At 41.8% G+C, this 26,612-nt stretch overlaps 1 protein-coding gene across 4 annotated transcripts; it reads left to right on the top strand.

Annotated features, from left to right (window-relative positions):
- Nucleotides 1–7,714: 7,714 nt before the first annotated feature.
- LOC115592192 (uncharacterized) lies at nt 7,715–18,498 on the top strand. Of its 4 annotated transcripts, XM_030434740.1 has the most exons (4): nt 7,715–7,758; nt 8,218–8,371; nt 8,895–8,926; nt 15,617–18,498. In XM_030434740.1, the coding sequence occupies exons 3-4, from the start codon at nt 8,916–8,918 to the stop codon at nt 17,232–17,234; spliced, it is 1,629 nt and encodes a 542-aa protein (XP_030290600.1). In that variant the 5' UTR covers nt 7,715–7,758; nt 8,218–8,371; nt 8,895–8,915; the 3' UTR covers nt 17,235–18,498. The 4 variants fall into 4 exon arrangements, 3 of the variants coding, with proteins under 3 accessions (XP_030290600.1, XP_030290602.1, XP_030290601.1); XM_030434742.1 differs by lacking the exon at nt 7,715–7,758 and having other exon boundaries at nt 8,180–8,371; XM_030434741.1 differs by lacking the exons at nt 7,715–7,758; nt 8,218–8,371 and having other exon boundaries at nt 8,556–8,926.
- The last annotated feature ends 8,114 nt before the right edge of the window (nt 18,499–26,612 follow it).

The following is a 26,612-nucleotide window of genomic DNA, read 5'->3' as shown; positions in this document are numbered from 1 at the left end:
TCCATGGCCACAGGTGCATAAAAGCAGCACCGAGGCATGCAGACTGTTTCTACAAACATTTGTGAAAGAATGTGTCGCTCTCAGGAGCTAACCCTAACCCTAAATATCCCACAGTCAACTGTCAGTGCGATTATAACAAAATCGGAGCGGTTGAGAATGACAGCAACTGTCCAGTAGGTCACGTAAAATGACGGAGCGGGTCAGCGGATGCTGAGGCGCAGAGTGAGCAGAGGTCGCCAACTTTCTGCAGAGTCAATGGCTACAGACATCCAAACTTCATGTGGCCTTCAGATCAGCTCAAGAACAGCAGAGAGCTTCATGGAATGAGTTTCAAACTACACGACAGCTTTGATGAACACGGCCCAGAAACAACAATGTGTAAAAGTGCTTTACTTTGTATAAGGTATTTGTATTTCAGATGAATTTATTTCATTTTTACACTGTTGGCATTCTGTGGACAGCAAAGGATTAATGTCATTGCATAATTGAGATCTTTACTGTGCATATGACAATAAACACTTTGAATCTTGAATCTTGGTGTTATTTATATTATATCGGATGGAGATGGTCCGACTTAAGAAAGTTAGCGCTTTTGGTCGCCACTCAAAGTGTTGGAAATGTGAAAATGTCTCCCTGAGAATCTCCTCTGGTTTCACACTAACAATGTGGAACACAGACTGGAGCTGTGGTTGCTTTGGTAGCAGCCTCGTGGTCGGTGTGATCTCGTCACAAGATGGTCTCCAGTTTACTTCTGTTGTCATGTTCAACCGTTACTGTAACAGTCAAAGATGTATCTAGTAAAACATGGTGGTCCCATCTGTCCATTGTGATGATTGTCCTTCTCTTTAGTCTGTGGCCCAACAGGTACATCAGGTCTCCATGGTAACGTTAGCGTTGCTATTAATGAGATATCAAAAAATCCAACATGAATTTTAGATGACGGAGATAAAAACACTTCAAGAAACATCATGAAAAGAATATTAAACTGTATGTAGGCCAATGTGTGATGCAGCGTTTTTCAGACACTGACTCTGAGAACTGATGCTGACAGTAAAGCTTCTGAATGTGCAGTTTCTGGGCTTTCCTCATCAAAGGTGTCGGTATGTTGATAAAATGATTCTGCGGAAGCAGGCTGGTGGAATGTTAGAGCAATCTTTATTGAAAACAGATCTCAATGCCAGCGTCCGTCCAGGCACAGCTGCTACCTGGGTTTCTCAAATTTATGACAAAGTTCTGCCCAATGCTTTGCCCTCTGCTCTAACAGAAATCTTATCGCCTTTGATATCGGAAATCTAGAAAATACCACCACCCTTCTCTGCTTGTGCGGGCCTTTTTAAAGTCTAATTCCTCGCATCGTCCCACTTATTCCAATTGGTCACTTTGGTGGATTGAGGGTCCATCTATCCAATAGTAGAAAGAGAAGTTAGTCTGCCTCCTCCTGTACATTATCTAACTTCCGCTAAGGTCACTTCTTGGAATTTACAGCCTAAAATGGACCGAATTGTCTCTTCATGCTTATATGGAGATGTATACCTTAAGTCAGCTCTAAACAACTAGTATGGGAGATAGATTCAGTTTTATTGCTCCATATGAAACTGTCCTCCAGCTAACCTTTACGCACACACACACAGAGAGCTGTTTAATTGTTTTGGGGACCCTAGATATGTAAACATCCCATCGACCCTCTCTCTTACCTCACAGTAAGGGAAAACAACTATCACTATTAAAGATTAGCTCTGAATGTGTAAATGTGCAGACACCTCAACAGAAAATAAAGTTTAACATTAACACAAACATGTTGTTTCTAATCATGTTCATGTTCATTCCCTCACGACACAGCACTGAACAACAGCACATATCATGTCCACTAACTCTCTACAGTCTGTGGATCGGCACCTTTCTGTATCTGAGGCTGTTTCTGTGAAATCATGTGACCACAGAGCGTCCACGCCTTTGCTGACAGACAGGTCCACAGCTGCTCTATAGAACAATGTTATCAGACAACTTTTACAGTGATCTCTCTCCTCTCTGCTGAGGAGGAAGAAAGAAGTGCCAGAAAGGTTTTACATGAAGGTCAGAGGTAAATCAGTGAGGTGAATGTTTAAAGTGTCAGTCATCAGGGCCCTGGGCTGCACTCACTAACACTCTTTGGCTTTTTGGCTTCCTGACAGCCTGGTGGATGGAGCTGGGGGTGAGTCTGGTGGTGTGGGAACAGAGGCTCCTATACCTTCTACCAGAGGGTAGGAGGCTGAACAGATTGTGTGCAGGGTGGCTTGCATCGCTGACAATTGTGGTTGTCATTTCTTTGTATTTCTTTGATGACCTTGTTGAGTTACTGTCTCTTATCTGCACTGACTTTGATTGTGTGTTTATTGTTGGTGACTTTAACATCCATGTCGACAAGCCTGAGGACAGATGGACTAAAGAACTGTGCTGTGTCCGTGATAACTTTGGACTCACTCAGCATGTGGCACAGCCCACACACAACAGGGGCCACATCCTGGACTTAGTTATCTCAAAGGGTCTGAACATTTCTAAGGTTCTGGTATCTGGTGTCGCTCTCTCTGACCATTACTGTGTTTTCTTTGAGAGTGATATATCAGTGCACACAAATGTTCAAACTCAGGTTGTCTCAAAGCGATACATCACTGAAAACACTGGTGACATATTCATTGATGCTTACTCTTCCACACCACCCCTCTCTAGGTTCTCTGTCAATGACCTTGTACTTCATTTCAATTCCAAAATTACAAATGTCATGAATGCCATTGCACCCACTAAAGTGAAGGTGGTCTCTGGTAAGAAAAAATCTCCTTGGAGAAACGCCACGCTTGTCAAGATGGAAAAAAAGGAATGTCAAAAAGCTGAGCGCAGGTGGCGAAAAACAAATCTCCAGGTTCATTTTGACATTTATAAAGAGAGACTTCACATTTTTAATTTAGAATTAAAAAAGTCAAGGCAGTCCTTTTTCTCAGACATTATCACCAAGAACAAAAATAATGCTCGTGCCTTGTTTGCTACTGTCGACAGGTTAACAAACCCTCCTGTGCCAGTAGCAGCTGAACATCTGTCTACCAGGGCCTGTAATGAATTTGCATCATTCTTCACTGCCAAAATTCAGAACATTAGACAAGCGGACAGTGCCAATCTACCAGGTACTGGAGGTGTGTTGTCGTTTTGTCCACCTAAACCCAACTCTAATACCCTGACACAATTTGATCCAATTAATGACAAAAACCTGCAAGACATTATACAGCATTTGAAGTCTTCCTCCTGCAGCCTGGATATTTTACCAGCAGGGTTCTTCAAAAAAGTTTCAGACTGCATGATTCCAGACCTGCTACAGATTGTTAACACATCTCTTCTCTCAGGTGTCTTCCCCCAAGCCATTAAGACAGCAGTCATTAAACCACTCCTGAAGAAGAGAACTCTAGACACATCAGTAATGAATAACTATAGGCCCATTTCAAACCTCCCAATTTTAAGTGAAATAATTGAAAAAGCTGTCTCTCAACAGCTGAACAATTACTTAATAATAAATGGCTGTTTTGATGTTTTCCAATCAGGATTTCGACCACATCACAGCACTGAGACGGCCCTCGTTAAGGTCTTCAACGACATTCATTCAAACACAGACAGTGGAAAAATCTCAGTCTTAGTATTACTGGATCTCAGTGCTGCGTTTGACACAGTCGACCATAATATACTACTGAACCGACTGGAAAACTGGGTTGGACTGTCTGGTACAACACTCAGTGCATTTACATGACACTCGAGAAAACCGAATTACTGCGTTAGTCTGACTATGATCGGATCTTTAAGATGCATGTAAACACCTTTGTCTGACTAAAATCAGACCGGATCGGATTTCTCATAGTCGAATTACACCACGTAGATTATTTGATTGAAAGTTGCATTACTCCTGCATGTATACGTTTCCAGCGGATCGGATCGGATTTTGCGTTCTGCGCAGGTGCGAGATTCTTCCCTGGGGCTGTGAGCTGGAAGTAGACGGACTGCAATGGCGGTGGCGGCGGCGACTTTCCTCCGAAATCACCACAAGAAAGAGCACCAGAGTGCACCTAGTTTGTGTAATTATCATGTACACCATATACGAAGTGTACAAAGATGTAGCTTCGTCTCGCTCTTCGTACGCCATTTTTCTTGAATGCCGAGGCAGCTGGTGACGTAAAGAGGTCAGCCGGAGGTGTTTCTGTTAACACTAGTTGGAATGGGTACAGCGCCACCTAGCGTACCGGGGTATGACATGCTTTCGGCCAGTAATTCGATTTTCTCACTGGCATGTATACTTGGATAATTGCAGTTGTCCGATTGAGCAGCAGAGTCCAACTATGGCTGTAATCTGACTAAGCTGTGCATGTAAACGCACTGAGTAATTAACCAACACTATTGGTGACTACACATCTGAATGGATGAAAATGACAAGCGGAGTACCCCAGGGCTCAATTCTGGGGCCACTACTATTCAACATTTACATGCTCCCTCTAGCTCAGATAATGGAAAACAATGACATTTGCTACCATAGTTATGCAGATGACACTCACATTTACATAACAATATCACCAGGGGACTATAATCCCATACATACCCTGAGTAGATGCATTGAACAAATCAATGATTGGATGTGTCATTGTTTTCTTCAGTTAAACAAAGATAAGACTGAAATAATTGTTTTTGGATCCAAGGAAGAACGACTTAAAGTCTCTGCTCAGCTTCAGTCTGTAATGTTGAAAACTACAGACCAAGCCAGAAACCTCGGTGTAATTATGGACTCAGGCATGAATTTCAGCAGCCATATTAAGACAGTTACAATGTCAGCCTACTATCACCTTAAGAATATATCCAGGATAAGAGGGCTTATGTCTCGGCAGGATTTGGAGAAACTTGTTCACGCATTTATCTTCAGAAGACTCGACTACTGTAATGGTGTCCTTACAGGACTCCCTAAAAACTCCATCAGACAGCTGCAGCTGATTCAGAACGCTGCTGCTCGAGTCCAAACAAGAGCCAAAAAAGTAGATCACATCACTCCAGTTCTCAGATCTTTACACTGGCTTCCTGTCTATCAAAGAATAGATTTCAAAGTCCTGTTGTTGGTTTATAAAGTATTGAATGGTTTCGGGCCAAAATACATTTCTGATCTGCTGCCGCGTTATGAACCATCCAGACCTCTGAGATCGTCAGGTACCGGTCTGCTTTCAGTCCCCAGAGTCAGAGGTAAACATGGAGAAGCAGCTTTCTGTTACTATGCGCCAAATATGTGGAACAAACTCCCTGAAAATTGCAGGTCTGCTCCAACACTCACCTCTTTTAAATCAAGACTTAAAACATTTCTTTTTGCCACTGCTGTTAACTGAAGCAATTCAAGTCTTTGAACTGCATTATGACTCTGACTCTACAGTCTTGTTTCTTTTAAAGCTTCTCTATTTTAGCCTACTTGTTTTGATGTTTGTTTCTTAATGTTTTTACTGGTCTTAAAATGCTATTTTTATTTTTTATTTTTTATGCAATTTTTAATGTCTTTTTAATGAAATTCTTATGTCTTTTAATGTAATTTGTGTGTGCCTGTAAAGCACTTTGAGTTGCCTTATGTCTGAATTGTGCTATACAAATAAACTTGCCTTGCCTTAATAACTCCTCCTTGTTTGAGCAAAGATCTTACTCTGCTGAGTGCAGGTCATCTAAATAGCGCATGGATTTCTTATTAGCAATCTGAACTTCTTGTAGACTTCTTGTGCTTAGCCGTGCTATGGTATGCTGTGTGCTGTCTATCTTGAACATATCAAACTAGCTGCTGACACATCTTCCACAGGGTCAAGGAGCAATTGGTATAAAACTAAGCTTTAATCCTCTGCAGTGTTTTCCTTCCCAGCAGACAGATTCAGTCCTGATGGAGTTCAGTGAACCACAGAAGACGCCTCAGATGAAACTTCAGTTCACTGGAAAACTAAACAATTCCTGTATCAGCCTTCTAATCTGCACCGACTGGTTAGACAGTCATGGCATCAGACACTGAAGGACTTTCTGTTTCTCACTACCAGGAAATCATTTAAGATGTGAACTTAAAGAAAATAAGAGCCATTATAAAATATGATAACTGAGAAACAAAAAGAGAAACTTTAAACATTTCCTAAAATGTGCTGTTTGCATAGATTTGATTTTTCAGCACGTTTCAGTGTCTCCACCAGTTCAACATTTTAGACCTGATCCAAACAGACCTGTGGAAGAACTGACTCAACAGGTATGAATCACATTTGAGATCATACTCAACCTAAAACCTGGTTGGAGGATGATTAGAAGTGATATCAGATGTGGTTTACCTGAACAGACTGAAACAGACTGACAACAGCAACACAGACAGCAGCGTGACTCTGTGCTGATCAACAAGCAGCTGTGGAGGAAAAGAGCAGCAGCACAAACCCTGAAAATCTGTAATATGTCAACTGATTCTAAAAAAAAGGGTGTTACATCTCAATGAAAAATTTAACAACAATAAAACATTATGTAGCTGACAGGATGAATCAAGTTTGTATCACACATACAGCCTCACAAGACATCATCAAGTTGTTTAACCCATCATACAGAATTCTTTAAATTTTAACAATCAAATGGTGGGACTTTTATTATTATCTGCAGAAAAATGGAAGACAGACAATTTCAGGTATTGAACCACCAACCCTCTGATGAGCAGATGACATAATCAACCTTTCATTGTCTTTCTGGTCAGGTCCCACTCTGAACTGAGTCTCTCTTTTTAAATGTTGTGTATGTTGGTTTGGGTGGGCTTTCCCCTCCTTCATGTTGACACATGTAGAACATGAATGGATGGTCAGAGCTGATAGAAAGTCCACTTGGATCATCTCATATATAATATGTGTTTTACTTACAGACGTAAGACTCACTGCAACAATAGGACACCATCAGGACCGGTTTCACTAAACTGACCCAAAATCCACAAAGCTGCAGAAAGACCTCGACTCTCAGCAACCTTTAAAAGCTAAACGTGTTTTCTGTCTCTAATTAGCACAAGTGTTTCCAACATGTATTATGCTTTCTTTCTTCTGCTTCTGCTATCTAATGAAGAAGCAGTGGCTGCTGACTAACGTCCTCTATGGGATTAATAGTGATATTAAGAGAGGTGTGTGCAGCAGAGGCATGCCAATATCAAAGAAATGACTCTGCTGCACACTCCTCTCTCAGAGCTTCATGGCAACGTGGCAATTTCTAATTTACCGCCATATTCAGGAAGTGCCTGCCTGAGAGCAGCTGGGTGGAAACCAGGATGTTTGTTCCTCTGACGTTTATTCACTGAGGAAGTCACACAGATACTGGTATCAGGCATTCAACAAAACTGTTGAAGTCTGATCTTTAAAAAGGACTCTCTAAATAAAAAGTGAATTTGGATTTTTCTGACTGGTTTTATTAAATGATGAAAAAGCAGTCGTGGGCAGTCACAGAAATTGAGGATTTCATACACTGAGATGCTTCATGAATCACTTTAGCAGGATTTACAGGTTGTAATATAATCACATGTTAAAGAAAAGTGACGTTCATGTTCTCACACAGCACAGAGAAACTTAACTCACTGCAGCCTCTGCACCGGACGTTTCTTGTACCTGAGGCTGTTTCTCAGAAATCACATGACCACAGATGATCCACCCTTCATGCTGCTATAAAGACCGCTGTCTATTCTCACTGCTTCCTGATTATCAGACAGCTTTGTGAAGCCTACAGCAGGTAAGAACAATTCAATACATACAAGTTAAACACGTTTAGGTAGAAGCAATTAAATACTTGAAACGTGCAGGATTTTAGACTGCTGAAACGCTTCAAACTAAACAGAGTCACTCGATATAACTCATATTAATATATGAACAAATAACCACTGAGTGCAGAAAAGTTTTAAAAGTGAAGAAAAATTCTATTGAATTAACGTTTTTATGTGAAGAGGGGGAACATTTTGAATCTCTCTCTTTTGATTTAAAGTTCTTCATGTTAAGAAGACCTCGGTGCTCACATGTAGTTTTATAACAGAGCCAGACACCAGATGTAAAGATTGCGCCTTTTCAGTCCCATGAGAAATACTCGACAAGCGGAAACCTCAAAAAAACACGCCCTCATTTACACGACAGTCTGAGAAAGACAGTAGAACACAGCAGATCAATAATAATCAAGAATAAACTGATGTCTCCACAGAAACTCCCTGATGGACAACAGACTGTACAGCTTGTTCCACCGACTCTGCACAAAAAAGTAGAACAAACATTTAGTTTGAGGGAAACTTCCTGAAATTTGAATCAACAAAACAAAAAAGGAACAGTATACAGGAACAGCTGAATCTACAACAGAGGTAAGAAACCAACTTGAGTCAAAACCAGTTTAGTTTAATGGATCTGAACTGACTGATACATTCTGTGTGTTTGTTATACGTGAAAATGTTAACGTCCCAAATAAATATATACATAAATAGATAAATGGCTCAATAATTAAATAAATATGTCATTAAATGCAAAACTAATATTAAAGCTAAAGGCTGACTGTAGAGAGCTGAAGTCACGCTTCAGTTTCCCTCATGGAGCTTATTTCAGAAAGACTTTGTGTGGTAGTGAATGAAGACGGACACATTATTTATTGATCCTGTTTGTTCATTTAAAAGAAGAAAGTGTCAGTTTGTCATAAATAAAGTAGAATATCATCTGTCATCAGCTCATTTACATGATGAAGCAGGTCGATGATTCAGTCTGCTGTCAGGAAAGTGCTTTTTAAAGACTGTTGGACATTTGATTGTAATTGTGTTGAATCATGTCATTGTGTTAGTTTCCTTCATTACAGAGGAATTAAATGTAGTTCTGGTTCTGATTTTGTTTCTTCAGACACCAACACCAGACGTCACCATGGCAACAGGGTGAGTAACACAACCAACCTTTAAAACTGAATTCAGACAGACAGTAAAGTGAAGCTGCAGACACACATATACACAGCAGTCTATACACACACAACACAGTGACATGTGCATCACTTTAACAGCAGCACATGTTGATGGAGGTCACAGTGTGTTCAGCCTGAACACTCATTATTCTGTTGTGTTGTTTTCTGGTAGTTAAATATCAGTTTGTAACTGTTGAAGAAGTGAAGAAAGGTTGAACACAACTCCACTGATGTGAACATGATGCCTGCAGAGAGACAGACAGGGAAAAGACACACATGCACTGCTTTATGTTCATGTGGTAGAAATGTAACATGTTGCTCTCATGTCTGAATCAACACTCGAGTCACTTCATGTAAAAGTCACAACAACAATCTGACTGTCAGACCTGAAACTTTTCTGGATCAGCAGCAAAACACTTGACATCCAGCAAATGTGAGTGAAAGAAGAATGTCAACATGACGTGCCGTCGTTCAGTGTTTGTGCCTCCAGTGTTAATGTTCAGTGTTCAACAATCATCACGTCTCCACTGACAACATGTTTTATAAGAGACAGCTGTTTGACTGTCTCATCATTCATTACCTGTTTATAGAGCACCTTCACCTTCTCCTTATTCACAACAACTACACATGTTAATGCAATCCAACACAACAGCTCAGCCACATGTCAGTCAGCTGTTGTTCACACTGTCACAGCTGTTATTCACTGATTTGTTTATTACTGAGCTCGTAGTTAGTGCTGGTTCTGTTCTGGACTTTGTGTTTCTAATATTCTGTTTAATAACTGGAGGGCAGCGATGCATCAGAACCTCTCTGACTCTGACAGCCCGGCAGAACTGATCAGAACTGTAAATGTACAATTAAAGGCTGAGCTGCTTCATTGGAATTTGATCTTAAATGTGTATGAAGAAAGTCATTAATAATTATTCATTCAAAATAGCACTCCCGTATGAATGACTGAAAGTTGAAATGGCAGATTTCATACAACTGACAGTTAGAACTGAGGCTACATATTCTCATATTTACATTCTATGTTTCCATTTTGAAACGTGTTCAGAAAAAAACATTTAAAACTGAAATCACTGTTCAGTCCAGCAGGTGTCATCGTTTTCAGTGTTTAAATCCAGTTCATTTCTCTATGAGAGGAGTTTCAGTGTGTTTCCCTCTCTGGCTGGAAGAGTTTCATGTTCAGTTCTGATGAAGTCCAAAGTGTCTGCAGAGCCCTGCTAAGAGTCAGAACAGTGTCTGGTTCTGGTTCTGGTTCTGGTCTCTGCCATGTTTCCTGCACTAATGGCTGTTCTGTGTTGAGATGTGTGTTTCAGTGCTCTCTCTCTCTGACAGCATGTCATGACTGATGTTGTGTTGCAGTTTCTGAACTGTTTTATATGAAACTTGTCAGCAGTGTGTTGATGGGTAAAGACTTGTGTGTCCCTTGTGTTGTTGCAGTTGCTGCATTTTCCACAGCTGAAGTTTCCTTCACTTCTAGAAGACAAGTGTAATCAGGTTTTAGGTTTAATATTAATAATAATGATTATACATTTAATTCATATAGCACCTTTCAGGGTATACAAGGACACTTAAAGTGGAACAAACAAAAAAAATAAATGGATAAACAAAAAATACATATAAGATAAATAAATAGAAAAGTTGATTGATTTGATGGGGCTGGATACAGAGCTGATCTTATTTAAAAGATGGGTTTTCAGGTCTCTTTTGAAGGTCTCAAGAGAAGTCAGTTTTCAGATTTCAGCTGGGAGGGTGTTCCAGAGAGTGGGGGCTGTCACACAGACGGCTCTGTCACCGAGGGTTTGTAGTTTGGTGTGAGGGATGGTGTACGGTTTTGTTAAACTAACTACATCAATCTAATAACTCAAACCATAAAGGGTGTTCTTAACTGATGAAACAGTGTCACACTCAAGCTTGGACATCTGATCGCTGTCTTTCATGTGTTTATTTTTTCACAAGCATTCCTGTCTCACACATGCTACTACCAGCACTTGAACAGTAACTGTGCTGTTAGCCAGGCAATCAACTGAAATGACACAAAAATAAAAACAAAACCACAATATTAATGACACTGACATATTATCCACTGTATAATCCGCATACATGAACATATTTATAAGTTGTAATCACATTGTATACATCTCTTAACTCACCAGCTCAGCTTCACCAGTCACAACAATGGCATGGCATCCATAAAAAAGAGGATCCGGCAGGTTGATACATCCGACCCAAATAACCTACAGGGTGAATTGCTACCACAAGAGGTCGCTATGAACTGAACAAATGTGGGATAACTTCACAGATGGAGAGCTGGTATGTGCCTTATGAGCGCAGTTTCCGAGAATGGGTATAGGGATGGAGGAGGTAGGTCAGATATTGTGGCGAGAGGGAATGGAGAGATTTATAGGTCAGGAGGAGAATTTTGTGAGTGATGTGTTATCTAACTGGGAGCCAGTGAAGGCGGATGAGAGTGGGGGTGATGTGTTGCCAGGGCTTGGTGAGGGTGAAACCCTGGCAGCAGAGTTCTGCGCATACTGGAGCCTGTCCAGGGTTTTGGAAGGGAGCCCGGACAGGACTCCATTGCAGTAGTCCAGGCGGGAGGTGATGAAGGCATGGATGAGGGTCTCAGCGACAGGTTCAGAGAGGGAGGGCAGGAGTCTGGAGATGTTGTTCAGATGATAAAAAGCTGATTTTGTGATTGAAAAAATACCATGAAATCAAGGATGACCCCTAGGTTGCGGACTTCTGTGGACGGGGAGACAGAGCAGCCGTCCATGTCCAGGAGAAGATCTCCAACCTTCTGGAGCAGCGCCTTGGAGATCACAACCATGAGCTCTGTTTTTTTGTGTCAAGTTTGAGTAGATTTGTAGTTTTATATCATGCAGGCAGTTGACGAGTGACTGTGGGGGTAGCTGGGTGGGTGGTTTAGTGCAGAGATATAATTGAGTGTCATCAGCATAGGAATGGAAGTTGAGACTGTGTTTGCGAATTATCTGACCCTGGAACCAGGAGAGTGCTGTACGGGTGAGGCCAAGGTAGTCAGATAGGTGGGTGAGGAGGATGGTGTGGGAGATTGTGTCGAAGGCTGCAGAGAGGTCCAGGAGGATCAGAATACTAATGTGGCCAGAATCTGCAACGATGAGGAGGTCGTTGGTGATCTTGATGAGGGCAGTTTCTGTGCTATGGCGTGCCTGAAGCCAGACTGAAGGGGTTCACAGAGCTCATGGTTGGACGTGTGCTGATGGAGTTGGGCGGCAACTGCTCTTTCCAGGATTTTGCTCAGAAAAGGAAGGTTGGAGATAGGCTGGTTGTTGTGCAAGTCATCTGGGTCCAGACCTGGCTTCTTGACGATGGGGTTAACCAAAGCTGTTTTGAAGATGGATGGTACCATGCCAGATTCCAGAGATGAGTTGATAATGTCCATCATGAGGGGGCATAGGGAAGACTTCAGAGTTGTTGGCATGAGGTCCAAAGAGCAGGTGGAGGCTTTTGCCTGGGAGACCAACTTAGCAACAGAAATAGAATCCACAGGAGAGAAGGAGGAGAGAGGCGAACAGTGGGAGGATCAATTCTCCTCGTCAGAGGTGCATATGGTGGGGTGATGGCAGATGCCAGGAGCTGCTGGTGAATGGTAGCCACCTATTCCTGGAAGAAGTCCAGGAACTTGAAGCAGAGGGTCAGGGGCACCAGAAAACTGGGGGACATCGAAATGGCTAAGGAGACAGTTAATGGTGGAGAATAACATTCTGGGGTTATTTTGCTGGTCTCCAACGAGGATGGATGATTTGTTTTGGCCTTGGAGAGAGCTTCTTTATAAGACTCAACGTGGTCTTTGTAGGCTTCATAGTGGACAGTGAGGCCAGATCTTTTATAGAGCCTCTCCAGGCGGTGACCAGTTGTCTTTAGGGCACAGAGTTCAATGTTGAACCAGGGGGAAGAATGGGTAAATGACACAGTCTGGGTTTTAATAGGGGCAAAGGAGTTAAGACCCCAGCAGACAGCAACATTATACTGCGCCACCAGCCCATCCAGTGAGGTGTCGAGGGGATCACAGGCCAGGTGAGTTGCCAGGATATTGGTCAGGGACAGAGTGTTCACCGTCTTGATCTTCCCGTATGTGATTTTTTCAACTTACGCGCTGCTTGGGCATAGTGGTCAAAAACAGCGATGGGAGGGAGCTGTGCCAGTAGAGCACACCAGATCCAGTGTGTGGCCTTTGACATGGGTTGGACCTTTAACATGCTGTGTGATGTTGAAGCAGTCTCGGAGTGACAGGAATTCAGAGGCAAAGGGGCAGCTGTTGGAGTCCACATTGAATGTTGAAATCACCAAGCAGGAGTGTAGATGTAGACATAGAGCAGCTGGAGTTGAGTAGCTCAGCCAGCTCAGACAGGAAGGTGGAGGAGGCTTTTGGAGGGCGGTAGATGAGGACAACCTGCAGCTGTGTATGCCCAGCCAGAGTGCTGCACACTCAAATGAGGTGACATTCAGCACTGGAAGTTGTTTAACCAGGATGTTGGCTCGATGTATGACTGCCAGCCCACCACCACGGCCCTCAGAGCGGGGCTTCTGGATGTAAACATAGCCTGGAGGAGTGGCTTGATTCAGAGATAAGAAGTCCTGCTGATGCTGCCATGTCTCAGTTAGGCAAAGAAAGCCCATTTTCCTGTTCCTGTGCTTTGTTATTAAGTGAACGAGGATTTAACAGGATGAAAGCATTAGTGTTGTTCACAGATGCCGATGCAGGGGATGTTGAGGAAACAGCACCATTCACACATTATAAAAGTGTGTCTCTAATTGTTGGTGCTTGTTGAAGTGACAGGATGGGGGACTGTGGTGATCTCACCCTGTGATGGTTCTGAACTCAGGATGTGTCAGAGTTTGTTGATGATGTCCTGGAGTTTCTGGGCCTGATTTACTAAAGGTTTGCGTGTGTAAAAACGTTTGCAAACTTGATTGCGCGCGCAAACACGTGTTAAAGCTGATCTACTAACCGGACGAAAGGAGGCTTGCGTCCCTCAAACGGGCAAAATAGCACGTGCAATCCATTTAGCGTGTTTTCCTTAATGAATATGTAAATATGGGCGTCTCTGCCAGAACACGCAAAATATTGGGAGGAGTAGATGCAAATAGATTAATTTAGTGCACGCAATGTGATTTACCAAACCTAGAACTAATTGCGTTCGCTGATTTTGCGTCTTTATTTAGCACGTTTGAAAGTCATGTATTAACTGGCACAGCTTTACGCATACATGGCTGCGGTCGTTGTAGCATGGAGGAGGCATAGGCACAACGAACGAACTATCTCTAACCAAACAAAACAAACAATAACAGCCACCAAAAAACGAAAACCCAGCCTAAATTTAAACAAAATGAATGTTGAAATTGCCATTATCTATTTTCTTTCCGTTTTCGCAGGCTGCGCTGGTGTCCACTAATGCGTAACGCGCGTCCATCTCCTCCTGCGATCTCCCCTCCCTCTCCCGGCTGCTCAGATGAAACACCACTGATGTTTAATGACCTCCCGACTCCCTGTACGCCACTCTTGATCCCCTTTGCCAGGGCATTGATGGCCATCGTCAGCCCAGATACAGCACTGACTAGCTGCCTGGTGTGCGTAACGATGGCACGAGTGTCCTGCCTGAGCGCACGCGTCACAGAGGCCACAGCTCGCACCTCCTGTGCCATAGAATGTAACCCGTCTTCAAGTGCCACAGACTGTTTCATCATAGGGAAAAACATCTTGTGATGCTGTAAAATGAAACGCACACACTTCTGCGTCACTGTTGGAAAATAAAATCCTCTGATAAATGCAGAGGCAAAAATACTTTTGTAGCCTAAATTATGAAATTAGGCGTTTACAGTGCATATTCAACTAAACGTTAACACAGGAAGCACATTCTTTTTCTTTTTTTTCTTTTTTTGGCACATATCTGAATAAATTAAATGTATCCAATAAAAGAAATCCGTGTTTGTGCTATTATGGGAATACCTTACTCTGCAGTTTCTGGCTCAAGGGTGTCAAATCCTTGAATTCCCCAAATCTGTTCATTGGAGAAAGTCTGCAGTACCTGCTGCTCAATTGAAGACAGGAGATGCCCTCTGTCGGTCCACCACCTGTTTTATTTGCCGAGGTTTTATCATAAGCCATTTTTTCTTTTGCTCTTCTTCTTACATCTGGCCATCCCCCTACATCACAGAATGCTAGAAAACCATTTATTACATGTTTATATTGTTAATGAAGCTAAATGTGGAAACTTAAAGCAAAGTTCTGCCTTTAAATCTTGAACTGACTTTCACCTAAAACCATTTCAAACAGTTTCTAATGTTGTGATTTGATTGAAGAGTTTAAAGATGTAAACCCTGTTTATTGTTTCATACATTCTGTAAATCACTTTGAATTACATGTGTTTGACTTCAGAGTGGTTTTAATACCTTCTCAAAATCAGAAGAGGTCCATTACAACACCAGAACACTTTAATATACAGCTGTCACAGTTTGTTCTGTTAGAATCAGTAAATAGACGTTTTATTAGTTTTATTCTAATTCATTTGATTTAGCTTTTTCACAATGAACAGAGAACAACACATTTGAGACGTACAAGGAGGGGAGGCTAAAGTCTGTACATGAAATTAAATGTTTAAATGATCTTCTTCTTCTACAGGAACACACCAGGCTCAGTGAAATACAAGGACATCATCTCGAAGAGTCTTCTTGTCCGTCCAGGATCTCCTGCTGTCTACCAGCTGAATCCAAAGAAAGAGGAGATTGGATCTCTAAGAAGAATGACTCTTGGTGAAAAAGATCAGAACAAGACAAACAGAGCCATCTTACTTGTGGGAGAAACAGGAACAGGAAAATCTACTCTGATCAACACTCTGGTCAACTACACCATGGGAGTGAAGTGGGAAGACGATGTCTGGTTTCAGATTGTTAAGGAGGAGAAGAAAAGACAATCAGAGAGTCAGACATCAGATGTGATCGTGTACCAGATCTTTGGATTTGAAGGTAAAACTCTGCCCTACTCTCTGACCATCATCGACACTCCTGGATACGGAGCAACGAAAGGGATTGAACGTGACGTTATCATCAGTGAAAGATTATTAGACTGGTTCCGTTCAGCAAATGGAGTTCATGAGATTCATGCAGTGGGTCTGGTGCTGAAAGCAACTGAGAATCGTTTGGATGATCGACTGATGTACATCTTTGATTCAGTGGTGTCTCTGTTTGGGAAAGACATGGAGCAGAACATTGTCGCCCTCATCACACACTCAAGTGGTACGACATATAAAAATGCTCTGGAAGCCCTTGAGGATGCAAATATTAAATGTGCCAAAGATGAAAATAATCAGCCGGTTCACTTCCTGTTTGATAACTGCCAGCAAGAAAACAGGACAGAGGACATGGAAGAAGAGTTTCAATTAGCTTTTACCAAAACTTCAAAAGGACTGAAGAAGTTCACAGACTTTCTAAGAGAAACTACACCACAACAGCTGAAGACAACTGTGGAGGTTCTGAATGAGCGAATCAGACTGACAGCCTGCATCCAAAACCTGAAAGAGAGGATTCAGTTAACTGAACTAAAACAGAGAGAAATCCAACAGACCCAGGAAGCTCTGAAGAAACATGAAGAAGAGATGAAGAATGATGAGAAGTTCACTGTAGAAGTTGATGAGGTCTACAAAGAGAAACAAACTATCAGAGCTGGGTGGTGGTTAGGGTTCTTTTATGAAGGAGCTACCTGTTGTACAGTCTGTGAGGAGAACTGTCACCGTACTGGATGCACAATTGCGCCGAATCCAAAAAGCTGTGAGGTCATGAAAGATGGCCGCTGCACTTCATGTACCAGGAAGTGTCCTGTGTCAGCTCATGTGAAAGAAAACTGGATCTATGTGACCAAGACAAGAAAAGTTAAAAAGACCCTTCAAGATGTGAAGAAGAAGTATGAAAAGGAGAAATCTGACTTTGAGAGTCTTTTGAAAAATCTTACGAAAGAAATGGAAGAACTTGAGAAAGGAAAAGATCAGATGTTGGAGGAAACCTTCCAGCATGTTGTCAATCTGGAGCAGATCGCTCTGAAAGTTGATTCAGTGTCCACTCATGTTCACTTGGACTTCCTGCTTGCGAAGATGAAGGAGAAAGGAGACACAGAGAAGTTCCAGAAACTGAAAGCGATGAAGAGACGAGTGGAGGAGGATAAAGGATTCATAGCAGCACTGCAGTACAGCTTTAGTAAACTAAAGTCATTTGGCAAAACAGTTAAAGGAGCAATACCATGGTGAGTGAAGAAGATGACAGAGAGCAGACAGTGTAGAAAACATCTTCACACAGTTGATACAAATGTTGAAACATGACAAAATGTTGTTGAGTGTGTTTGTATAAAGTGTTGATGTGATAACTTCATCAGAACATTGAAATGTGATCAGCACAGCTAACAGCTCTGCATTAAATGGAGTGAGGACGCCCCCTGGTGTTTCATGTTGAATACAACAGCTCCCTCCTCTATATCACACATTTAACACAAAGTCACATCCTGTTGTAGAAACACACATTATTTGTGCTGACATTGCTGTTATAATCATGTTTCTCTCCAATATAATCAGGCTTTTGCTCACATGTTTATGCTCTTGCTGGTCTGAATAGATGTGTCTTATATATTCACCATGATATTATAATGTTGTATAAGTTGTTGTGAAACTAAATAGAAGTAAAGTCATTGTAAAGGAGTTTAGCCTGGAGGGGGTTAAACCTCTTCCTGTGTGTTGTGACGGTGTTAATAACAGCAGGATGTATGTGTGGAGGAGTTTAAGGTGCAGCTGCTGGATGTTTGACACTTTGTCACATTTGGATGAGAGAAGAACAAAGTGTCTTTAGACAAGAACATGTAACCACCAAGTAAAGAAAGGTCAATAACAGCTGGAGTGAAATCATTTGCATCCTGTTGTTGCTCCAGTTAATGTGTGTTATCTCAAAGTGCTGTAAGAACTGAGGAGAGACTGCTTCTCTTCACTCATATCTCTGTGATGATGATGCTGCTCTGGCTTGTAATAAGATGATAAAGATTAACTGAGAATCTGAATATTGTTCCATCTGTACTATAAGAACTGATTATTTCTTTTTCTCAACATTTTCTTTAGTTTCTTTGTGTGAGTTGAATGTTTTTAAGGTTGATCTCATGTGTTTTTATGTGATTTATTGTGGTGTTACTCTGATGTTGACAGGAGTCTCAGTAACACATCACTGACATACTTCTGCTCATATAAAGCAGTTAAACATGATGTTTGTCATGTTCATCACTGTACAGAGGACTCTGAGTCTGGAGGGTTTCTGAAGAGTCATGTGATCTACTGTACTTTGATTTGATTGGTTGTCTGGTTCCTTCATGTGTCTTCATGCTTGTAGAATATCTCAGATGACACAGTCCACGTGGAAACATGTTGATCCATATTTTGAGTGATTGTAATATATTGTGTTATTCCACATGAAGTCATATCGTGACTGATGCAGTGTTCAGTGAATCATTAATAAAATCTGTGCTTGATGAACTCAGTTTGTTCAGAGTGTCTTCACTGGATCATCATCAGCTTTTTGACTCTGTTGAATCTTTTGCTGAACTTTCTTCAACAACCGTCTGTTTGTCTTTGTTACTGAAACACTTTGAGTCTGACACAGATTCACACAGCACCGTTATAACTGAGGTTTCATTAAAGATGCTTTCTGTAGTGACCACTAGAGGGAGCCAACACTGCATTACTGAAGGGATTCTGCTGTGTGGATTGACGAGACTACTGAACTAAACTAGTCCACTTTATACTGAAAACACACAAACCTGGCAACACAGCAGAGACCTCACAGGTTCACCTCATGAGGAGTTAAGGTTCAGGCACCACACTGCAATTGATTGTACAATTAAGCAATTACTCCTGTAGTAGACTACTGGGATTACATGTAAAGACTTTTGTCTAAAGACTTCAAGATGTGAATTACCATTTTAAGCACCGCCCAAAACATGCAGAAATTGATATTGCACAATTATGAATGATGCCAACTGTGTACTGCCTCATACGGGGCACCATATGTAGTGCTCCATTCAACATCAATAGGATTCGCCACATTTTGGCGAGCAATAATAATTAAAGATTATCAGGGGTGATTGTCAATTATCATACATAATAAGATCAAGTTGACATCAGATCACTTCGGAGCAAATCAGTACTTAACTATAAGTTTGTAACTGTAATGAATGAATTTGTAATGAATTCAACCAAAATTACCATAACAACCGTAATGGTCAAAGGATTTTGGATTTCTTGACAGTGTAGAGGTTGGCAACATTAATTCTTGTATGATATTAAAGAAGAGTTCTCAACGGGTCGGGCTGGCCCGACAAACCCAACCGGACCCGCAGATTCGGGCTGGGTTCGGGCTGAAAAAATACGCAAATGAGCCGGGTCGTGCCGGGCCTCGGACTTCCTTTTTTATTAAACACATTTCATAAAACACATTTCTTGCTCTAAGTTGTCTTAAATCATATATTGTTTGTTGTGAATCATCACTGTTCACGTGTGGTGAAGAGTAACTCTGGCTGCCTGCTTCATGGGGAGGGGCAGACGCAGACCTGACGGCGCTACGTAAAGTTACGATAACAACTGTATGGGGAAAACAATGCAGGCGTGCGGGGGGTCGGGTTCGGGCAGACAATTCATGCTGGTGTGTCGGGCTGTGTCGTGTTCGGGCTTGAAAACCCGCGGGTCGGATCGGGTTGTAATTTTCAAGCCCGTTGAGAACTCAGCATGAAGGTTTAAAAGTATTAACACAAGTTTAACACAAAGATGAAAACAAACAATCTAATGTACTATTGTGTGTGTGTGTGCTTGTGACGTGAGGCCACATTAGAGACGATGGTTAGTTGCATGCAAAGACTCTGAGTCTCTCACAATTCAGCTAATGTAAAATTAACTGTGTTAACCCGGAAAGTAATCATTTGTGTTTACTGCGACTTTACTGCACAACATGTACTTTCATTGCATGAATCTAATTCTATTTGTGTACTTACTGATTTAATTGAATACTTCTTGTACCACTGTTGAGTTTTGGCTGAGAACATGCTGTGAAACCTCCTCTCCTCAAGGTGGCAGTGTAGTAACAGATATATCAGTGAGCTGTTTGTTTCTCTGTCTCTCTCTCTCTCTCACACACACACACACACACACACACATACACAGGAGAAAACAAAGACGTGATGAAAGAGGAAGGAAAGCGAGTGTTTAGAGGAGAGTGTGGAATAAGAAAGAGGACGGCTGTTATTAAAACCACACGGTGTGGGAGAGTAAACAGGAAACAGGAAGTGGATGAGGTTCAGCAAAGAAGAGTTACACATAAGACGATATAACAGGTATGGAGAGAAGGGGGAGGAGCTCTGGAGAGCGGCGGGGCCACAGGTGGCCTCTCTCGACTCCATCATGCGCAGGAGATTGTGGTCCATGGGGAGAGGAGGAGGATCGATGGGTGGAGGACAGATCGAGACGCAGCAAACAAGAGGAAATGATCTTCTTCAAACATGTCCTCCTCTGTCCTCTGCTCGTCCATCAACCTCAACATGGACTCCTCCTCTGACTGTCTCTGACTTTTACCTTCAGCTCGTCTTCCCTCCACATCACACAACAAACCACGGACATGTTGAAACTTTACATTCTTTCAGATTGTTCACGCTCCTTTAGGTTCAGTTTTCTAATGTATGTGGTTTCCTGTGTTTTCAGCCTTGTTTAGACACAAAAACAGTTTAGGTTTAGGAAAAATGATAAAACACAAATAACCACCACAAACCTAAATTGAAAATGTCCTCACATCTCATCATAAATATTTGGCTTTGTTGCCACAAATTTATCTGAAGAAATGTCACAAGTCTTTTCGAAAGAAATCCCGTTTTGTCGCCACAAACTTGGCTTGAAAATGTTTCGATGGTTTAAGTTGTGTAAATATTTGGTTATATATGATATAATCATCACTTCTACAAACACATGAAAATATTCATCACAGCAGCTTTAAACAAATGTCTATTTTTACTGGGTATTCTGTTTTAGTGTTTTAATATTTAACATGTTGTTGTTGTTATCTTTACACTGCACGTTGGTTTTGTCGTCTTTCTCACAGTCGTGTGGTTCTCGTCTCTTGCCATTTGAGAACTTATTAAGAAAAGGTGTTACATTAATACATTATTTTACGGCATTGATTCTTCATGAAGGAAAAAAAACACCTCATGAAGACATTTTTGCAAAATTAGACAAGCTTTTTCTAAATGTTGACATTTGTATCAAAAGTTTTAAATGTGATATTACTAAAATGAAATAATAAAACTACACTGATGGATTTATTGGTTTGTTGGCATGATGACATCATCACCTCCAGCAGCAGCTGGTCTTTATGAATAAATATAAAACTCAGGACTGTGAACAGGCAGCCTTCAGTGTGTCCATCATGAGCTGGCACAGCTGATGGTCGGCAGCATCCGTCCCAGAGTCGTCATGCAGGCAGAGACGGCAGGAAGCTCATCACTGATGGTAGAAAACACCAGACTCTGGTCCAGGAGGTCCTTTAGGAACCAGAACACCTCTCACACTCAATATTCTCTAATATTTAAACATTCTAAATTATTTCTGTTACCAGCAAAGAGTCATGAATTCTGGACCAGGATACGTTTCCCTCTTGGCTGTGACAGAACTTTAGATCATGGCACGACGTGATTGGTCACTTCCTCCAGCCAGAGGAGAATCATCGTCCACTCAGAGACCTCAGTGTGTTCACGACTGGTTCAGACAGCCAGAGTCCACGAGAGCTCTGGAAGAAGATACCAAACAGAAAGTGAAAAACAGTGAATACAAGATATAATTGTGTAATTACACAAATATACTTTACATACTCCAAAATTTCATTAAAAGTTTGATGAATTAGCTGTTAGCGCCTCCTGATTGTAGTGTACATGTGGATTTACAGACAACGATCACCAGATTACTTTGATACTGAAAATCTTTTTTAAGGCAAGTTTTGAACATACAGGCAACATTTTTCTTGAGGATCTATGCGGATCAATGGAGCTAACCTACAAAAAGAAACAAACTGGCTCCATGCAGCTCGTCCAGCGTGATTGAAGCCCTGAGATCCCACATTTGAAAAGACGGGACAGCTTAGAAAAAGATGTAGAAAGGAGGAATTCAGAAACACATGAAGCGTTACAAAGCCTCTTCAGGAGTGAATGTCTGATGGTTGAATATCTCGAGAAGCCATTTCTGTCCCTTCACAAACAGAGAACCTGACACTGGCAGTGATCGTCAGCTGGAGGAGAGAAGGTGTGTTTGAACTCTTCTGCAGCTCTTTTTGGATTCACTGTAGACGACATCGTGTCTCCTTCTCGCTGCTGTTCAACACGACTTCCAGAGAAACTGTTTGGAACAAGACTGTTGATTTCTGGTGTGGAAGAAAAACTTTTATGATCAGCGGTGCTTTGAGCTAAAAGCTAACTAGCAGTGATTTACTGATGCTATTTCTTCCTTCCTGATATTTGAATTTGAGTATTTGCTGATATCGAGTATCAATCTGCAGCCCAGAATCAAACGCTGACAGTTTGATGTTCCTGTAAACCATCGATACACTGACATGTGTCCGTGTCACATCATGTTCATGGTTCATGTATATGAGCTGACTTTCATGTCAGGAGGTGAAGTTGATGGAGTTACACGCCAGAGACCACTGTTCAAGACTGTGTTTCAATGTTTGTTAACACGAACCACTGGATATTTTAACGAGACGTCGGGACATTTTCTAGTTGGTTTGTGGTGACAGAACTCGGTATTTTGAAAGGGGTGTGCCCATATTCACGATAACTTTGATATCAAAAACTGATATCATGTTAATAATGTACATTGATATAATATTGAGTGAATAATTCAGTGAAGGTGTTTGACCTTATGCATCTTTTGTTTATGAGTTTTGCAATCTTGGTTTACACAGTGACAATGAAATCAACATCGGTGACTGTGAGAGAAACAGTTAAAGGTGCATTATGTCACAATTCACCAGCTGTCAAATTCACATTCACAGCAGACAGGTGGCAGCATACAGCTCGCAAACGTCATACGAGTAACATTGGACAGACTTAGCATGGAGAGCAAGATGTCAGCCAACATCAGCACACGCCCTCCATGCTGCAGCTTCCCAAAGTCACTTCTGTTCATCAGGCCGACATCTGCAAGATGTATTTGTGCTACCTGCTAACTTTGACTGGTTAGCTTGGTTAGTGCATCTAGAGGAGGAGTCTAGGAGTTCTGACCAGCTGGGGAGTGTTTACACCACTAGCACGGTTGCACAGGAAAGTTGGACAGGGTTTGGTCGGTGCTAGCTGGTTAGCATGCTAAGTTCAGTAGATATCTCTGCAACAGAGTACGTCACAATGTCCAAACTGTTCTCTTTTCTGTTTGTATTTTTTGGAATGTTTTCAACTAAAATTCTTAAATACACCTGCACCTTTAAAGAAACGATCGATAACCTTCCTGCCGTGTTCTCTTTCATCATGAAGCTGTTCCAGCGGCCCGATCAGCTGCAGGATCATGTGGCGGAGCTCACACAGTGACAGTAAAGCCTCCTGCCTCCCTCTGACGGCTGATGTAAGGTTTTGTCGTGGAGCTGTCAGAGCTTATCACAATGTGACAGTCGTGGAGAAATGGCAGAAAATGTTTCAGGGCTATGAACACCGCCAAGAGCTCTAAATCATTTGTTTTGGCCAAGCGGAGCCGTGATGGCCGTTTGTGGTTCTGCAGCATTCTGCTGGCAGCCCGGAGCCCATCAGACTGCTGAGACTACTTTCCTGCAGGACGCTGCTTCCAGCAGAGCGACACACTGAGAGAAGGTCTGTGTGTTCTGGCTGAGCGAGGCGATGCAGACTGAGGTCGGAGGAAACAGGACATCAGGAACAACCTTCAGTCTCTGATTCCAGCCCGCTGAGTGGACCTGTTGTTGTTAGACTCAAACTTCCTCCTGGAAATCACTTTTATTAACTGCAGAATCCAAACAACAAATGTGTTCTCAGAGAAACTAAATCAGACTGACTTCAGTTTGTGCTGATCTGGAACCTTTCAGTGTTTTTATTTTCTTACTGCTGCTTTTTGTTTTTGTCGACGGCTGTAATTACTTTTCCAAATGTACCGAACCTCTTCAGTTTAACTGACAGTGTGCGACTTTAACACACTGTTGTTTGGTTTGTTCTTTATTTTTCAGTGTGGAACAGAAAGACAACACGCGCTTCATGATGGGAACCCAAATAAAGAAGAAATACAGTTTTCCTTCCTTTCTCTCTCTCAGGAGAAAAACTGTGTGATCTCACAGAAAAGAAATCAATGAAGGAATAAATAAATCCTCCAGAATTTATTCAAACAAACTATTCAATCGTCTCAACGATAAGCACTGCTGTAAATATATATGAACATGAGCCAGAAAAATAAACTGAAGATCAGTTTCAAAAGTCATAAAACACACAGATTATTATTTTCCTTTAATATAATTTTTGAGTTTCACAAACGTCACCAGTATTCATGAATGTTTAAACTATCTGCAGCTGAAAGACTTCACCTGACTTTATATCATACGGAGGAACAGATGATGACTGAGTTTTACTTTTGGGTGAACTGTTCCTTTAATGTCGTCTGAACTGGATGCTGTGAGCTTCAGAGTGAAGGTGAGACGTCCACGTCAGAGACCTGCAGCCTCCCTGCTGAGCACATCAAGCTTTAAACCTGCGAGTCTGAAACGAGCGGCGTTTAAATCCGACAGACGCGTCACTGAGCGCCGCTGACACGATGTCTGCTGAACAACACAGGATTCAATTACACAAAGATGATGTCTGTTCACAGGAAGTCATTGTTTGAATAACTAATAAAACTTATTCTCAGGTATGATAATTATCATTCCGGTCAAAACTGCAGATCCTGATGGTGAGATGATGCGACTATCATTCAGATTTTAGCAGGTATTTACAAACCACACAGTCAGATGCTGAGTTTCCCTCCAGTTTAATTTCTGCTAACTAATGTTTGAGTTTCAGGAGTTTAACATTCGGCTGAAGGGCGAACAGTCTGTGTTTCCTCTGAACGATCAGTCACCAAATAACATGTTGGTATTGTACGTTGCTGCAAAAAGTAGAACAACAATATTTAATCAGTTTGAACGACTGATTGCCTCCTACTTGGTGGTAACTAACATTAGCATGTTAGCATTGCCTCTGTGATCATGCTAGCTTGTTAATGTTAGCTTTAAAGACTCTCAGACTGTTGTGAGAAAGGTTGTCTATGCAAGAACACAAACACACATGACGACGTGCGCTCTGACACAGTCGGACTGATACGGAGCTGATCTGAGTGTTCAGCAGTCGTTGAGCTGCATCAGAATCAGACTGATCAGCCGAGGTCGTTCACAGTGAAGCAACCAGACGAGCTTAGCGTTCTCTGGCTGCTTCGTGCTGCTGTGACGCTCAGACTGCTCGTGCTCGAGTTACGATGCGACTTCAGGTGACACATTCCAGAAAGCAACGAGGTGACGAATCAATCTCACGTCCCTCGAAGCGTCTACGTTTACAAACCTTGTTTCTGTCACCTGAGAATCACACATCTCTTTCATACGTTTGGAACTGACAGCAGCTTCGCTCTTCTTCAGGATCAGAGCAGCTTGTTGTGTGGATGATCTGATGTTTGTGTGTAACCACACGGAGCCTGGAGGTCTGCAGGTCAGCCAGGGCAGAGAAGCAGAAAGTCATTAGATTAACGACTGACTCATGAGGCTCTGCTGTCCTGAACGTCACTAATTAAAACCCTGAACTGGAACAAGTGAAATTTATTTTAAACATGCTAAAATAAATCTTCTAACCAATTATGTGTTTCGCCTGCTTCACAGTTATTTTGAGCAGCATTTTAAATTCCATTCATCACTTTGGACTTTGCACAGCTGCGTCTGGCTGCCGGCTGCATCACAAACCTTTTACCTCCCTGTCAGCTGAAGTGAAGCCGACAGTCCCGGCAGTCCCGTCCCCTTCCGGACCTCCTGGTCCTTCTGGTCCCTCCGGTCCCGGCTTTTGTTTGGTGATATAAATTTAGCTCCCTCGTGGCGAGAACATCAGCACTTTTATTGAACCTGTTTTAGACTTTAGGAACAATCAGCTCACATGTTTCAAGCTACTGGTGGTTTTAGTGGTCAGAGGAGGTTCTACAGGTTCTTTAGGTTCTGAAAGAAGTTCATGTAGAACATTTGCTGAATGAACAAGAAGGTCCAAATAATGCAGAATGAGTCAGAGACAGAGTTTCACAGAGTTTATAAAGTGTCTCCAACTCAACAACTCACTAAACTGACACATTTGTTAAGGGAGTCTGGGGACTTTCTCCACGGGGACAAAGAAGTAGCCTATATTGTTACTGTTTAGTGTCTTTGTAACATGTTTTACAAGGAGACAAACAACCTCATGTTCTGAATTAAAGCTGAATTTACAAGAAGAACACAATGATTCAGAATTTTATCGAAGCCGTTTCACAGAGTTTGTTACGTTTCTCCTCATGAACCAACTCTTAAAATCACTACATTTGTAAATGTGGTCTGGTGATGTTGAGGTCACTGTTTCAGTG

This window comes from Sparus aurata, chromosome 12 (genome assembly GCF_900880675.1).
Source record: "Sparus aurata chromosome 12, fSpaAur1.1, whole genome shotgun sequence".
Classification (NCBI taxonomy): domain Eukaryota; kingdom Metazoa; phylum Chordata; class Actinopteri; order Spariformes; family Sparidae; genus Sparus; species Sparus aurata.
This window is presented reverse-complemented; position numbering and strand designations above follow the sequence as displayed.